This window comes from Eptatretus burgeri, chromosome 9 (genome assembly GCF_056783735.1).
Source record: "Eptatretus burgeri isolate ZD-2024b chromosome 9, Ebu_testis_v1, whole genome shotgun sequence".
NCBI classification, from domain to species: Eukaryota; Metazoa; Chordata; class Myxini; order Myxiniformes; family Myxinidae; genus Eptatretus; species Eptatretus burgeri.
This window is the reverse complement of record NC_140969.1, coordinates 37,166,034-37,183,951: the sequence shown is the minus strand read 5'-3', so window position 1 is coordinate 37,183,951 and position 17,918 is coordinate 37,166,034. Positions and strand designations below refer to the sequence as shown.

At 41.7% G+C, this 17,918-nt stretch overlaps 1 protein-coding gene across 5 annotated transcripts in view; it reads left to right on the top strand.

The window, feature by feature from the left end:
* The window catches only part of LOC147019917 (zinc finger and BTB domain-containing protein 18-like), a 58,886-nt gene extending 41,518 nt beyond the window's left edge, over nt 1-17,368 (top strand). The window contains exons 1-3 of one of the 5 annotated variants that reach the window (XM_085894757.1): nt 9,756-9,864; nt 13,801-13,846; nt 14,327-17,368. In XM_085894757.1, coding sequence (XP_085750883.1) covers nt 14,345-16,369 — 2,025 coding nt within the window. In that variant the 5' untranslated portion in view covers nt 9,756-9,864; nt 13,801-13,846; nt 14,327-14,344 and the 3' untranslated portion in view covers nt 16,370-17,368. Of the gene's footprint in view, nt 1-9,709; nt 9,865-9,885; nt 11,223-13,800; nt 13,847-14,326 lie in introns of those variants that run through there. The other 4 variants (XM_085894758.1, XM_085894755.1, XM_085894756.1 and 1 more) reach the window with 4 other exon arrangements.
* The last annotated feature ends 550 nt before the right edge of the window (nt 17,369-17,918 follow it).

The following is a 17,918-nucleotide window of genomic DNA, read 5'->3' as shown; positions in this document are numbered from 1 at the left end:
TTGCAGGTGTGCCATAAGCATTTCAGGATTGGGACGACAATAAACAACTCCCAAAAAATTACAGATATTCCTCATGCAAATGTTTATCCCAATGACATTTTTTTCCATGGAGAGTGTACTTTTTACCTCCGCCACCAACGGTGAAGGAGATTGTTTTCACCCCTTTCTGTTTGTCTGATTGTTAATTGCCAGAATCCTACAGATTTCGGCAATTATGTTCGTCGGTTGTGTGTGTCATTCTGTGTGTCTGTCTGTCTGTCTGTCTGTTTGTGTGTTTGTTTACCCTATAGCAGCCACACCGTTTCAGCGATCATGACCAAACTGGGTACAGACGTCGGCCATGGTCCAACTTAGACACTTGTCGTTTTTGGTGAATCTAGGTCAAAGGTCAAGGTTACCGAAAAACCGAAATTCTTATTTTCGCAATAACGTCCGCTAAAATGGTCGTATCAACTTCAAACCAAATCCAAAATGTGCATCTTCCAATTCTGCATCCAACCATATGTCTCATTGGGGTGTCACACCAACACCCTTCTTAGCAGTCGGGGGTCGAATGTTAGGGGGGGTCGGGTCAAAAATTTCAAATTGCGATAAAAACGCCATTTCAAGTCCGATTGACTTCCAAGTTATGATCATGACCAAACTAAGTGCTATAACTCATTAAACAGTAGCACTATCGACTTATAAGAATCAAATTGATTTCCAGTTTTTTGTTTTTGAAGAGATCATGGAGATATGACAAAGTTATTCCAGAAATTCCTTGCTCAACGAGCAATTTCATTTGTTTGTTTGTATACAGGATATCTCAAAAAGTTGTTGACGGATCCGGTGGAAATTTTGTGGACAGGTTTGGTGTGTGACAAGGACGAACGGATTAGATTTTGGTGAAGATACGAATCCGGATCTGGATACAAGAATTATTTAATTTTCAAGTGATTCTTCACCATTGAAAGATCAGGCCAAAAACGATATAGCACTATATAGCATGATATTTCAAACATGTATTGCACTCAATATGTTGTGTATCAGGCATTACATGGCAGAGGTTGTTTGCTCCAACAAGTGTTCTTCTAGTTCGCCATGGGAAGGGTACCCAATATATATATATATATATATATATATATATATATATATATATATATATATATATATATATATATATATATATATATATATATATATATATATATATATTTTCACCTTTTTATCACTTTATTTCTTCACCCCCCCCAACTCTCCCTCAAAAAAAAATTACAGGAGGGAACCATTTTGGCCCCACAAAAATTTTAGAGGGTACTTGCCTCCTGTTTGCCTCACCATTTCTGACATCCTTGAACTGTTGTATTGCTTGCTGCTGTACAGGTGTTGAATCACACTGTGCGCCGTCCTTCAGATGGATGTTAAGCTGGGTGTACTATGCTCTCATTAGTTACTATTCCAAGGTGATTTTCGTGAAGAGTAGGCGAGTTGATGCTGGAACCCTGAACAAATTACAAATACCTGCCCAAATCAACTGCAGCCGAACATCACGTCCAGTTCCTGAAAGACATGGGCCGAACGTCTCCTTCAGCCAAACCAATAGGAGGATGGAATTAATTGGAGTTGATGTAGTAGTACTAGCAGCAGCAGCAGCAGCAGCAGCAGCAGCAGCAAAACATTGTGTTCCATCCAGCTTCTTACCTTTCCTTTCCTTAATTCTAAAATATACCTCGTATCATTCCAAATGTCTTTCCCTTCTCTCCATTTCCTCTAATGCCTTCTTACCCTCCTTTCATTCTCTCAAATATCATTCTTCTTCTGTTATTTTTTTGCTAACTGGGTGCCTTTACATGATGGACACCTACCTCACAATGAGCTGCAGAAAGAACTGGAGCAAGCAAGGACAAGGAGAAAACACCATTATCAAACATATAAGGGAGTTATAAGCATGCCATCCACAATGTTAACAAAGGACGAGATCTCACACTCTAACTCTCACCCTCTCTCTCTCTGAAAGGACTAGAAAGCAAACCCTCCTCTCAACTTTCTTAAAAATCCTCTTAAGGAAGTTCAGTCATTCAAACTCCTGGGTCTCACTATCAGCCATGATCTTTCTTGGGTAAACCAAATTTATAAGTTGACCTCCAAAGCCAGATGCCGACTGGGTATCTTCCATCGTACAAAGTACTTTATTGGCACACCTGAACTTCTATCCACCTAAAAGGCCTTCATCCACAGCTTGATGGAGGGAGGACAATGAGAAAAGGCCTCCATTGTGCAAACTACCACTTACAAGGCCTTCATCATGCAAACCTAAAAGGCCTCTACCTTATGGGCTGGCACCGCTGCTTCACATCTTGCTCAGCTTGACATCATAGAAACATCAAGACATCAAGCTTAAGACAAGTGGAATCTCCAGTGATTAAGCTGAGTCAATGGGATTATCACTTTCACATCACAGACAGGTCAGTGGTCTCTGTATTCTACCACCTCCTTTCTCATCTTGCACCCTCTGTTATTTCTGTTCTTTGTCCCCTGCCTCCCCAGGTTTCTGCAGGGCACCCATGTTCTGGTGAAACTCTAAATCCAGGATCACTGCTCACCTCCACTCATTCGTTCCTCTTTAATGCTACCTGTGGAACCAACTGCTACATTCTCTTCACATTCTTCACTCTCATTCTTCCCTCCATGTCTTCAAAACAGCTGTTCACCACCATCCCAGATCATCCCCCATTCCAAACCATGATCTGTTCGACCCGATTAACTACTCCCCCCCCCCCATAATCCCACCTCTTTCCAAATTTCCATTTTTTTCTTTCCTGAGAGTTTGCAGCTCAATCCGTCTTGTCTGATTTGTCTATCTTCCACCTACCCATCATTCTCCCCACATCCCGTATTTGTCCAAGTCTCCTTCTATTTTGTCCTTCAATCTTGCTGTTGGTGTTTCCCCCCCTCTCTCCACTGTCCTGATCCATTATTTGTTCCAGCTCTTCACTCGCCTTGACTTTGCATCGACCCCCCCCAAAAAAAAAACAACAACCCAGATTGAAACAATGTTAACAGAGGTGTCAAATCAAAGGATTGATGCTGGGGATAGTGATAAAGATGGAGAGCTCGTGTCATTGGATGACTTGTATGGTTTTCCTGTAAATATTGATGAAAAAAATAAATAGTATGTGGTGCTGGAGGATTCTTCTCCAAATGTCCCCTAAAAGGGGAGTGTAGGAATAATAGTTTTGGTATGGTGAGGTTGTCTTTATATCACTGAACCACTGTTATTTTTCACAAAGATTGTGCAAGTTACCAACTATATCTTCCATTCATTGTGCTTCTTACATACTGGCAATGTGTGTCTTGATGCTACAAGGACAAATAACACACATAACACACGAGAACATTAACCAGACTCGGTGGTGCAATGCTTCGAGCATCTGATCTGAATCTGGAAGGTCGGTGGTTCGAACCCTGGCCGAGTCACACCAAAGACTTTTAAAATGGTACGTGCTGCTTCCTTGCTTGACGATCAGCATTCAAAATGATAGAGCACGGACAAAGAACCATAGTTTGGTAATAATGGTGCAGGTTTTGATGGGTCTAATGGCCTCCTCCCTCCTGTGTCAAAAGCTCCTTACAAGGGAACATGTCATTTATTAATTATTATAACGTATCAACTCGTACAAACAACAATACATTCTGTGTATAGACAGACGATGTCTGCGGACTGATGGGGCAGAGTTTCTGCCAACTTTCACTGTTGAGCAGTGGGTCAAGAACTTTTGGATGTACATGGAAACCGTTGATTATATCTGTAGAAAAGTCACATTAGCACTGCAACTGCGAGAAATCCGAGTACGCTTACGCACATCTGTGCAGAAACAGTGGTAGTGTGAAAATGATTGCAACCGATTCAGTCGATACAGTAGTGTATGGGACACGTTTGGTACTGCCCAATCTTTTCAATGGGTAAATACGTGCAGGATGTGTGCGTGGCAATGATAGCACTTTTGATGCCTTTACACATCCCCATTCCCAGCTCAGAACACTTTGCTGAAACGTGGGAAATGCTGCAGTGTGTTGAGCTATTGATGGGTCACACGTTCCAATAATCACACCCCAAGAATACCAACACGATTACTTCATTTGGAAAGGGTGGCATTCAGTCGTATTGCAAGCTGCTGTGGATGTTCGATGCCCGTTCTGGGCCGTGTTCTGCCTTTGCTGGCAAGGGGCGTTCAAATGTTCTCAGAATGAGATACTCACAATGGTCAGAGATGGGCCAAGCTTCCCAAATTCTTTTAATTTATCAGGATATTTAATTTGCAAGGATTTTTTTTTCTTCCAAATTGCGATCATGATTATCATCATAATTATCAAGCAGCCTTGTTTGAACCTACATGCCAATACCTCCCTCAATTCATGTTGAGGGGCTTTTTGGCATACTCACCATGTTTCACAGCCATTGCTCACCAAGATTATTTTATTTGGGAATTGTTGAGCCACAAAAGGAAGTGCAGCCAGCAGTTTATGAGATATCAAACTATGGGCAAGGGGAATGATTCCTGATGCTCTGGCAGAGTATTTGCCGGTGCTGAATAACAAAGGCAAATCTTTACTTTCAGAGTCTCTCAGGCAATAAGAGGACATCTCTGTCGTTAGGCCTTTTGAAAGCACAACCACTGCAAGAAAAGGAACTTATTAACAGAGGATTTTACATTGTACGTTTTTTTTAAAAAAAGCATCGGAACAGGGGAAGGTTGGGAGGGGTACGACTGGGTTGATTCGCAGGGACTTGGAGTGGTTTTGGGCCAGTGGGGGGGGGGGGGGGGTTCCATCAGTCTTTTTTCAACAGTGCTGCTGTAATGTTAGTAGTAGCTATAAATTGTGTATTGAAGTAGATTAAAAATCCATCTTCATCTCCTTGGTTCTCCTCGGTTTTCCCTTCCCACTCCAATTGCTTGTTCTGCATTCATTGCAGGGCCTGAACCAATGTAATCTGTGTCAGTTTGCATTTGTGATCTTCGGAGTCAGACAAAAAGAAACCATATAAGAGGGAAGGGGGGCAAATATGGAGGGGGCAGGGTGTGTGGGCCGATATGGGTTTGAATTTGGCGATGAAATTTTGGGAAGTAAAAATACAACTAGCATTTAGTAGAGTGTTTTACACCATCCTTATCTGTCTCACGACATCCCACAAAGCAACCAAGGAAGACATGGAAGTCACCACTTCAACAATGCTAGCGGAGGGCATGGCGTTTTGTGCAGCTGCACCTTTAACATCATGTGTCTTTGGGGCTATACCCTCAATAATAAAAAAATACTATTCAAATACTCATGGCTGGGTAATAAAGGTTGATGGATGGCTGTTTATAATCACATAATCAACTAGGATTTCGTTTTCCAACCTTACACTTCTTCATATTTTGAAGTGGAGCGGTCGATAAAACCAAATTGTTCCCCGGTTTTCAGTGGATGGTATACCGGTAAACAGTCCCCCCTTGTGCAGTGGATTTCGTTTTTGTATATTGATACATTTGGCCAAAAATAGTCTCAATAGACGTTTAAAAAGAGTGCAAAGTAATTTCAAAGCACGAACTGGATTTGAACATTCGCGTTGCAATAAGGCGCACGTTGGAAGGCAGATGTTTAATGAACGGAAAAAGTTTCTTTCATTGTGGGTAATTCTTTTCTTGCGAACATGGCGATAATCGCGCAGCTCTGACGCCAAAATTCCATATGTTGATAACTTTCTACGGTTTTTGTTTTGGGTGTAGCTGGAAGTCCGATTGAGTACTGAGTAGTTCGAATTACGTCACTGATGGCATGATGCTTAATAAAAACAAAAATACACGACTAGGTTTACTGAACGAGTCCAATTTTACAATGGTGGAGGTTACTAAAGATTTAGCGAATCAAACGTGAGCCTTTATAACAGACAAGTTGGGTCACCCGATCAAGATTGGATTATTTAGACTTTAGCAAAACATCAAGAAGATTGATGTTTAAGGCTGTTGAGGAAATTAACCCAGGAGTGAAATACGGCAATGATTGGCCAAATGGCTGTATTTCCTTGTTTTTGGTCGTGTAGGATCGTGCGACAATGACTTTCTTACACTCGGTGTAGTCTTGTGGTGACTGCAGAACTTTTGTATATTCATTTCCATCCTGTATACAGATTATAAATGAGCAAATGCAATTGGTTTGATTCCTGATAAAGAATTCACATTTCAACGTGATGCGGAAATGTCGATGCGTAAGCCAAGCTCCACCACTCTCCCCTCCGATTGGCCAGAGTGCCATTATTTATTGTTTTAACATCGATATGATTAATAATTGCAATTTTTTTATTGTGAGGTTGAGCTAGCACATGTTCCAATGAGAGAGTTCCGAGAACACCTTATCCTGTGCTGTGTTGAGAAACAATAACATGGACGAGGTCAACGAGTGGCAAATTTTATTTTGTCCAACTACTGTTAAACGGAAGGGTTTTGAAAGTACCAAAACCGATTTGTGTTCTACTATGTTCAACTATATAATTAAATTGAAATGAAATATAAAATTTTTATATGAATGAAATATAAAAAATGAAATATAAAACATTTAGGTTGTCAATAAAAATTCAGAATTTTACCGCTGTTCATGCATCGTCTTTTACACCACCTCATTTAACACGTTACATAAGTTATTCGTGCCTGTTGTTTGTGTCCTTTTTGATGTCCTTAAAAGCAGTAAATTTCCTGTTTGGAAGGATTTTCAATTTTGATTGACTGCCAGACCGGCAGACAGAGTAAAAATATTACAGTACCTCACTCTTCTCTGCTCATGTGCAATCGGGACAAATTCAGAGCCAAAGTTCTGCGAAACTAAATGTTCATCTTCTGATTCATGTTCCATTGTGTTTAAAATAAAACATTCAATATAAGGCAAGGTGTTCTTTGATCATAAAGTGACATTTGTAAACAGACAGTCAGACAGACAGATGGAAGTAAACCAATTGCTTAACCACTCTTTTAGCTTCGCATGTGCAGGGTAATAATGGTAATAATGGTAATAATAATAATGGTGGTGCAGCAAATTTCTTGGCAATTGGCTTAGGGGCTTGGAATTGTATAAAAATCAAAGAAAATGCCTGACAAAGAAACAAGTCACTTATTATATTCGTATATTGTACTGTATATACATACTTCTGAATGAATTAAGTGCTGGGAGTAAAGCCAGATTAACCCATAGGCCAATGGGGTGAGAGCCTGAGGCCCTCATATTTTTTTTGGTCCTCAAATTTTCGATTCTCATTTTTCTTTCTTTCCGATTTTGTGCATTGATGATTGATTGACCAGTATGTCTGAGAAAGAAGGTTGGCAGAAACTAAAGAAAGCCGAACAAAGGCGGCAAAGACAAGATGCGTCATTGAAAGGTACACCATCTCTGAGGACTTTTTTTGCTCCTCGTATATCGAGTGGAGTCCAGGCGATGACCAGCACGAGTGAACGTTCCTTCTGCACCTGATGAAAAGGATCAGCCTCTTTGACTTTGTTTGCTTCCCTATTTTGGTTAAGGTAAAGCAAACTGAAAAGTTAAGGAGAAGGAACATATCACCAATCGTAGTCTTTGTTTTGCGGATGGGTTGATCGGCATTTTAGACTTTGGGAAATTTATGTTGGAATAGGTTAGTTTGATGAATTTATGAAGTTTTATGCAATATGTAGTACCTACTTCGGCTCTTCCCTCCTATTAGCATTAGTACCCTCGTAGCCTTAATCCGGGCCTGGCTGGAACGATAACCTCGAAGTAAGCACGTTAGCCTGAGCTGTCAAGCCTGGGTTTGAATGTCCACCCAGATGTAAGCTTCCACCATGGTGTTTCACATGCAGAGTGGGGCAGCAATGTGTGCACCATCCCTCGGAAGGCCAATACGCTGGAGCACTCGTCTGCCAGTCCTGCTTATTTGTGGACCTCAGAGATCCCACTGTATCTTTCGTGAAGGGTACGTGAGTTATTGCCCTCAGTGAAACGTCAGGCCTGGCTTGCCAGTTATGAAAAGCTTGGCTCTAAAATGTACCCAGCAGACTCCACAAGAAGGGTGGAAGAAGTGGGTGCATTAAAAAAAAGTTAAGTTGTAGTAGTTGTAGTCTTAGTAATAGTACCACCGTTGATTCAGTCCAGGGTGTTTCAAAAGAAACGGTGCATTAGAAACTTAACACCTCTTGCGCAAAAAAAGTTTTTCAGAGAAAACTATTTATTGTCAAGTACAACAGCGGCATATCAGAGGTAACAGGAGATTTGATTTAAAAGAATTTTAAGATGAACGAACACATGAAACGTAAGCATTTCGTTCAGTGCACTGTTACTTTTGAAACATCCAGTAGTAGTAATATTAGTAGTAGGAGTATAAGATTAATTACATAATTACAAACTGTGTTCTTAAGAGATGGCATGTTTGATTATGATGCTTGAGACACAGTGTATGATGAGCCAACTGCAAGATAACAAATCAAATGGACTGGGAAGCAATATATTTAAATTATATTTTATAGGGGATCAAATAATCCTACAATTTTTATCCTGTGTGGTGGAGAACGTTCTGTATTATAAAGGTTCCTGAATATATATTGCCTTTATTTCCATGATGGAAACACCTGCTTCATTTGAGAAATGCATCAAAAGATTGTGATGTTATTGTGCTGTACATAATGATTTTGAGCTCGTCGACAAGTTTTCCAACGCAAAGGGGTTGTCCGGTGAGTTCATTAGAAAATGGGAAATTGAGAGAAGCGAGTAAAGGGGAAAGGGTGTGATTAACGATGGTCGTGGGATTGGGGTTGGAGTAGGAGAGAAAAGCGATGGAAGTTTGTAGGAGACAAAACTGAAGGCAAAAGTAGCGTAAGGTTATGTCTATGGAAACACACTGGGGAGGGCAAGTGAGTCTGCGGGATGGAGGGTGGGGAGGTCAAAATCCGTCCATTCTATACAATATGTATGGATATGGTGGGGGTAGAGGGATCTAATCCCGAAACGGGGGGGGGGGGGTTTATCTGATCCATGACTTGACTCAAGTTCAGGGTTCATTTGAACCACATGCCCATAACGTTTGTCAGAGATTTGGCTGACCTGTAAGTGTTCCCATCCGAATCCCTGGCTTATGATGCAGGGAGCCCCATATCAAATCCCATATACTACACATGTTTCTCCATTATCTACTAAAGTTCTTGTAAGTCATGAAAAAGTATTTGGATGTGTACTAATATCTTTGTCCTGAATGTGATTTATGTACAAGCTCCTCCATGAGCCTTCGATCAATGTGTAAAAAATAAATACACAAAAATAATAATAGGTCGTGGTCTTCGAATTTGAATAGCAAAAGCACTGACCAGTGAATTCAGTTTGTTGAGAAACGTGTTATACAAGGTCCATTTTCAGTTCTCATCCTACAGGCATTACTAGTAAAAAAAAAAATAAAAACCTTGCGAAGCACACACGTGTGTACGAGGCACTCAAAAGAGATTGGGGGAGGAGGAACTCGTGTACGGGGGTAAGGAAGGAAGAGCCACCAGGAATTTCTCTCCAGCGATCCATCCTCTCCTTCTCCGCTCAGCAGTCCGACCAGTTAAAGTGCTTCTGCCCTGACGACACCGCCAAGAGGTAGGTTCCTCGCCTCCTACACGAGCCCTCACGATACGAGAGGGTGGAGCGTTGGGGATGCGCGTCCCTCCCCTCCGTTCCGCCCCCCCCGCCCACCTGTGGCTGAGAACCCCTCCCCACCCGACTCGCTCACGCCGCGTCTCTCCCAGCCTCAACATCTGGCTCCGCCGCTGCTCAACCAGCGCACTCCCCCAAGCTGCTCGGCTCCTCCAAGCCCAGCCACGACGCACTCCTCAGCACCCGCGCTCTGTAAGCTCTGCCTGCGCTCCCGTGGAATGCAGTTTACTACTCACCGGACTCGTGTTTGCTCACTTTTCTCTCTCGTTTCTTCGTACTGCGTCCTCTTAATTTACCTTCCTTTGTCATCCTACTTCCATAACTAATTGTCCTTCATCAACTTACTCCTTCCATTCCTCCCTCGATTCTTCTGCACTTTTCTTCTAAAAGCATCCCCCCCCCCTTTTCCACCCTCCCGCCCCATAAACACATGAATTGACATGATATGTTTGCTGAACTCTTAAACGCGTTCATCGTTTTTCAATCACCCCCACCCCATAGTATACCTTCTCACCAATCCCCCCCCCACTCCCCACACCTCAAATCTATATTCCCATCACGCGAACATGAGTAGGACCAAACCATGCCAACCAACAAGTGGAAAAAGAGTGTGACCGGGAGAGGAGAAAGAAAGTTTCTTTGCCTGTTGATGGTTCCGGGAGCACACCGGTCGCATGTTGTGCATGCGATGTCTGTCGATGTGTGCCAGGTGTTCGTGCCATCACTCGAAATGTAGAAGGAGATCGCTGGCTTGGACAAGGATCAACAGAGGGACATTTGGAATGGACATCGATAATGGTCGCTCATAGACGTGAATGCGTAAGAGGTTGTCTGGAAGGTCACGAAGACGGTTTGTCATGGAATACTTCGCTCTGGCTTTGTAGAGAGATCTAGAGAGACCTTTACAACCCATGCAGTAACTGCTTCAATTGCTTTGCGCTCCCTTGCCTTTCTGATCGTTTAAACCAAAGACTAACTAAGTGGTTCTTCGGGTGGACGAGGTGTCGACGTACCTTGGTTGTAAAGGCTTAAGTGATCAAGGTTGTGGGTTGTTAAGATTCGGAGTGGGTGGGTGAGATGGAATGGGAAGCTTTAGAGTGTGTGTTGGTGAACATTGACTAACATATGGGTGCATAAAAGCGGCGCAGCTGGAGGTCCATGTGAGCAGTGGCAGTAGCTGTGTTTACCAAGCCTCGTTTCATGCATGCTGATGTGTCCACGCCAAGCACTCGGGAGTGCTGCGATCGCATTATTGTGGAACGGGTCTTGGCGACACACACTACTCATGTGACGAAATCTCTATGGAAGATTGTCTGACGTCCAAGAGTGCTCGTGGGTGTTCCGCTTGATGGTTAGTTGTTGTATAGATTCTGTAGCTTGAACCTACAGGTGTATCTGAAGGAAACAGTGGTGAAGAAATGAGGAACCTCAGAGAAAGAGCTACTTCCCATAACGCGACTCGCTGCCCAAACGCTGGGAAGAGGAGACGGAGAGCACACTTCCTCTGTCTCGTCTGAGCTTCTGATGGCCACAGGTTCCGCACACGCAAGGTTCGAGTTCCATTCGTTATTTGAATCCATAGAGCCGAAACCTCCTCCCTTCACATGTCCACGCACCCTCTGACCCCTACCCAGTGCCCCCTATACCCACCCCCATGTACAACACATGTTATCTGGGCCAGCCGCGTGATGAAAACAAACTGCAAGGATAGTGTTTCATTTTTTTGTCTGTTACACAGCTCGGGTCTGTCATTTTAATGGAAGCTGGAAAGGAATGTCTTAAAGGTAGTGTGGATTATGTAAGAACTTCTATAGTTCCTTCAACGGGTCTTCAAGACCAGTGGGGAGCACGTTCATGTGTACATCGTCTTAGCTGTAATCGGTGTCAAAAATATTTTTTCGCTTCGCGTTTCAGAGTTGTTAAAGGGGAAGATATTTTTTTTGGCCAAGTTAGATACAGTGCGTGCACAACACGTCACAGACAACTCTTGCAATAACCGCTTCATTGTGTGTGGTGCGATTTTTATTTTATTTTAATGAAAGTAAGAATGATCACCATTTTATATCACGGGTTTCAATAACTACTCAAGTCATAAAGATAAAGGACTGTCACGTTGGTGCACGCTCGAGCGACTACTTATAGTTGGATGGTAAAATGGCATGCATCAAGAGTAAACTTAAGTGTGTGTGTTGGCTATTTGTATATGCGGGTTTCAGAAGGTAGAACGGGGTCCTCCCAGGTCTCAAAGTATCCACCTTCTTGGGTGTGTGTATATAATTGCATACATATATACATATGTGTGGGTGGACACTGAACACGTATATGTATGTAAGTGTGTGTGCGTCAAAGTTTCTTTTGCTGACTGCTGCCTCCACATATGTGTGGGTTTTAGGAGATGGAACAGACACCTACCAGGTCTTAAAGTATCCACCTGTGTGTGTGTGTGTGTGTGTGTGTGTGTGTGTGTGTGTGTGTGTGTGTGTGTGTGTGTGTGTGTTTGGTTGTTATTGCCATTTGCATGTTTCAGGAGGTGGAACGGAGTCCTCTCAAGTCTCAAAGTGTCCGCCTCCGTTAAACTAACAATGTGTTTCAAAGGATCTCCCAATGTTTCTGTGATCAATGTGTGTGTGTGTGTGTGTGTGTGTGTGTGTGTGTGTGTATGTATATATATATATATATATATATATATATATATATATATATATATATATATATGTATATATATATTTTTTAACTTAAAAAACAGGAATAAATTCCTGCGTGTGTCTTGTGTGAAAAACGTTCTGACTGAACCCAGGACTTGGAACCCATGGACATCATCGCTAATGCGGCGACAGCCCACTGAGCTATTGAGTCTTCTGGATAAACCTCAAGAAAATTTTCACACTAATACTGAAAGTGTGTGTTTGTGTATGTATGTTTGTCTGTATATATGTGTGTGTGTATATATATATATATATATATATATATATATATATATATATATATATATATATATATATATATATATATATATATATATATATATATATATATATATATATATATATATATAAACACACACACACACACACACACAGAGTATATAGTCCTTTTTAAAATTATGCAGTGGAATAATTTAAATGACAAAAATTGCAAATTTTGAATCGGGATCTATAAAATATAACTTGTGTTTTCAGTTTCTTAATTATACGAGAGCTTTATGAAAAGTGATGTGAATTGTTGCAATGTAATAGTATTAATGAATTAGCGGAAATGCATTGCATTGTCTGAATATGTTTGACAATCATTGCATCGTTTCCCTTTCTCCTTTCAAAATGTAAAGGTGATAGCATGTGTAACTTACATGAAAACAATGAAAGCTAAAACTCCAGAGTCAACACTTCTTCACAAAGACAAATGGACGATGTTTAATAGAGGGTCAGCAAGGCCGCCAACAGAAGTAAGACACGGATGAGATGAATCGTTATTTTCCAACCGAGTCTTTTGGCAACAACGCACAGTCAGCTGTTCCACGAGTACACGATGTCAAAAGGTAGTTGTAAAAAAAAAAAAAATTATTAATATGTAGGATCAGATAATTTGGTTCATTAATAGCGAGAAGAAGCAGCTGTCACGTTTCGTTCGAATTGGGAATTTCCAGGCAGGCCGTGGACAGGATTAACAAATCTTTTTTTTCCGAGAAACGGTGCACTTGCAGACACATAGCCAAAAGCCCCCCCAATGTCTGTTTCAATTGGGAATTATTTGTGCATTCTATGCAAGGTTGTGGATTGTTAACTGAAATTGTTAATTGCCATACTTAATGTGATGTGAGTTTCATCTACAATTGACAACACAAACACTGAGAAACTGTTAATGTTTGAAGACTTTTAAGTCGACCTTTTGCAACAATTTGCAGAATTTTAAACATGCAGCTATATATATATATATATATATATATATATATATATATATATATATATATATATATATATATATATATATATATATATATATAGATATATATAGCACATCAACTTTACATTATAAAGTTAAGATGTTTTTTTTTAACCCCCTCACCCCCCACCCCCCTCACCCACATCTTCTCTTTTGGCTGCTTCCAACTGTTTGGTAATCTCATGCAAGAGAGCATGTTGAAGTACTGCCAGCATTCCTGAAAGTTTTCCATCAGGTATCTGCTGTCCAAATACCATCCTACTTGTGTGTATGGAAAAAATAATAATCGTTTTTTTCCCCTGTTGATTTATTTTGTTCAGTTTAAACTGCAGAGTAGTATTGGCTGTTTCCTCTTCCTGTTTCCTTGTACGTCTTCGCACAATCTTTTTCCCCCAAACCCTAACCCTAACCACTCTTGGGTTGAGATTCCTTCTTCAACCTTTGCAGTCATCTCCTCCAACCCCAATCTCTATGCAATCACCCTAACCTCTTCACCTCCCCCCCCCTCCCCAACCTACCACCCACCATATTTTTCTCCTTCAGCAAAATATGAATAATAAATCGATCTTTATAATACTCTTTCTATGTGAAGCATTTCCAGCAGTCATTGAAACTTATCAACATTCAAGAGGCAGGAATTTCCTTCATGCTGGGACCACTGTAAACCTTTTAATCCCATCTGCCATATCTCCTAATCCCCTCTTACTTTCACCAGGCCTGGGATGACTGAGATATGGAGTTTCCTGATCATAGCCGGCGCCTGCTGAGCTACCTCCACCGGCAGCGTCTTCGGGGATTCTTGTGTGACTGCACGGTACGCGTTGGCGTGGCCGAGTTTCGTGTGCATCGAGCAGTGCTCGCTGCATGCAGCCTCTATTTCCACGTTTGCTACCGCAGTTCTGGTGACAAACCAAAGTTACCACATCGGCTCCTCAATGGTGGATCTGCTCAACATGAGGAGAGTAAGAATGGAGAGAGTTTGAAAGAAAGCCAAGCAAAGGAGAATAAGCATGGTGATGATGGCAGAAGAAAAGTTGAGGGGAAAGGGGAAGAAATGATTATCAGCAATAAACGTACAACACATTACGAAGATTTTCGAGATGGTGAGCACAGAGGGTTCAATACACCGGAGATGGGGAATCGAAAGCAACGAGACTCTTGTGACATCCCGAGCAAGTGGAGGGATGATTGTTGGCCAAGGGGTAACAGCAAATGGTGCATATGTTTGGATGCTAAATCAGAACATGAGAAGCTACAAAAAAATGGAGGGACTTGTATAGATGGTATCCAACATGTGGAACAACACGTTGGATGGGAACGATACATGTCTGACTGGCGGAAAACAAGTGATAGTCGCAAACCTTTTCATAAGACCAAAGAATCAGATGATCAAGGAAATTTCCCCTGTAGTAGTGACCTAGTCGAGGATGTATGGCAGTGGACTTGCAGAAGTTCCAACTGTCGACAGCCAGACCAAAGCCAGGCCAAGGAAGGGAATTCCAGCATAACTGATGCTGAAACTGCTACTGGAGATATGGACTGGGACAGTTGTATAGATACTCCAACAGTGGTTCATTTGAACCCAGAGATTGTGACACCCTCTGCTTTCTCTTTACTCCTCGATTTCATGTATGAAGGAAACCTAAGACTTGATGAGCTCCCTCTGGAAGATCTACTCACTGCAGCTAGTTACCTACACATGTACGATGTCGTCAGAGCTTGCAAACAACAGCTACTGTTAAGAAAAGAGATGCAAAAAGAAACTGATATGTCAAGTCGGCTCTTAGACTCTGAAGGTGTAACCTATCAAAGGCGTAAGTCTGTATTTCATGAGGTCAATGGACTTTGTAGTGAGAGTTATGAATGGCATGGCTCGCACGAGATGAGAACTTGCAAAAAGCTCAAACCATTAGGCCCTCTGATGGGTCAAGACGAGCATCAGGCTTTGGATTTATCTTGTAAGCCAGGAGAAGCACAGGCATGGAAGATTGATAATAATAGTGAGGCCATGGAACATTGTGACACACACATTAAAGAGGAGCACAGAACAATTGATGAAGTAACCAAATTGTATAAAGAAGACTTCAAATCAGCTTTCACAGATGAGAGAGCAAGTTCCAAGGCTACCAATGGACACACCAGACTACTGCCCTTCATGAAAGACTATGATGAAAGGACGTCCTGTTCAAGGGTTGAGAAAAGCCCTCATTTGAATGACAGTGTGCTCGAATCTGAGGCCCGATCTAATGTGTTTCCTTGTGCATTTCCATTTACCACCCTCAGCATGGCAGGGGCATTTGCTTGCCCTCTTTGTGGCTGTGTTTTTCCTGTCCCGCAGCTTCTACAAATGCACCTGAGTGCGCACTTTAGTGAGACGGATCGTAGGCGCAGCCACATGTCATCTCGTTCTCTCCAGGCCCGCAACAATGGCAGCCCAGCATCTGGACCACAGCCCTCAATCTCAAGCGTTCCTACATGCTCCCTTTGTGGGAAAACATTCTCTTGTGCATACACTCTGCGTCGTCATGAACGTACACACTCTGGCGAGAAACCATACGTGTGTGCTCAGTGTGGAAAGGCCTTTCAGTACTCGCACAATTTGAGTCGACATGCCGTGGTGCACACCCGCGAGAAACCGCACGCGTGCAAATGGTGCGAGCGGCGGTTCACACAGTCTGGCGATCTTTACCGCCACATACGAAAATTTCACTGCGATGTGCTCGAAGGTGTGTCCACCACACAGGCTGGCTGTGAGTAGCTGTGGTTGACTCTGCTGTGAGGGCTGGGGGCGGCAGGTACCAAGAAAAACGTACCTTTTATTGCTTTGGTTTCAGCTGAACTCTGCACCTGTGGTAACAAATAGCAATGTCGAGAGGCAGAATGCTGTTTTGATACTCGCATCATGATTGGTATCAATATTACGTCATTTCCATTCTGTGTATCCAGTTTCATTCGTGGAAAGGTGGTACCAACTGACGTCTCACTCATTCGATTTATCAACACCCCTAGAATGTCCCTTCTGATTCGTTTGCACTGGAATTGCGGCAGGCAGTGCATGGTATACCATGTCTGCCCAACATCCAGAGTAAAACCCCAATTACTTTGATCGTTTTGGACTTTTATTTTCGTCAAAGGATGCAATTTGAGAATTGTGGGCTGTTACTTATTTGTTGTTATTATTAATTATTATTATTATTATTTTAGCACTGGATTGTCTCGCCTCCTGGTGGTGAAGTGTGATTTCCGAATCGGTTTTTTTTTTTCCGGCTTATCTCTCATGTAAAATTATTCATGTTGCATGGTTCCCAATTTCCAGCCTCTTAAGGTACGAAGCCGATTTTGGTTATGTTTTTTTTTATTTTTTATTTTTTTAACTCTTGAACAAAAAAAAACAACTCACTGTGACTGGTCATTCAACATTTGTCTTTGCTTACAAGGCTGCGGTGATATATGTGAGACGAGAACAAAGGTGTATATAGTTTTTTAAAAAGGCATTCTGATGCCGAGCACTTGTATCGCTGTCTCGTATTTGTTGTTTTTTTTACCATTAGCAAATTAGCTAAACATATATTTTTTGCACTCCATTTCACTGGATTTGTTAACATATTTATTTTTTAACAAACTACTGAGGCAAACGTCAACCGAATGTGCATATGTCATGAAAATGTTTTTTCTTGTCTATAAAGTTGTTTTTTTAAAACTACAAGTGGATCATATGATCAGTTACACAAGTGATTATTTATAGTTACCCTAAATATTGTGTGCACATATATATATATATATATATTTTATTTGGTTTAGTTCTGTGGGAATGTGATCAGCTTAAAGGTACAAAATCGTTTTCATTTTGACCGTAAAAACGTCCTTCGTTACACAAACTATGATGATACAGTCTGTCTTTAGCCTCACGTTTACCCTCCCCTGCAGGTGCCTTGCTTGCCCTAGAGGCTGCTGCGTGGTCTGTGACAATCGTGCTTTGTGTGTTGCTTGACTTGTGACAACTTATTAAGAAAAATAATAAAAACATTGCCACTTTCGTAAGATAGAAAAAAAAATGGACTTTAAAACGCCTGTTGACATTTTTGAACATGTTTTTTTTGGGGGGGGGGGTGGGGGAGGGGGGAACTCTCCGGTTATTTTGTAAGGTAATAAAAACAGATTCATTGTCACAAGAAAAATAAATTGTTGCATCTCATTTACTTCGACTGTACACCTCAACTTCTCTGGACCTCACTTCTCCTATCTATGAAACCACCTTTCAGAAATCGTTCTTTCCCACTCTTCCCTTCAGGGCTTCAAGCAGGCAG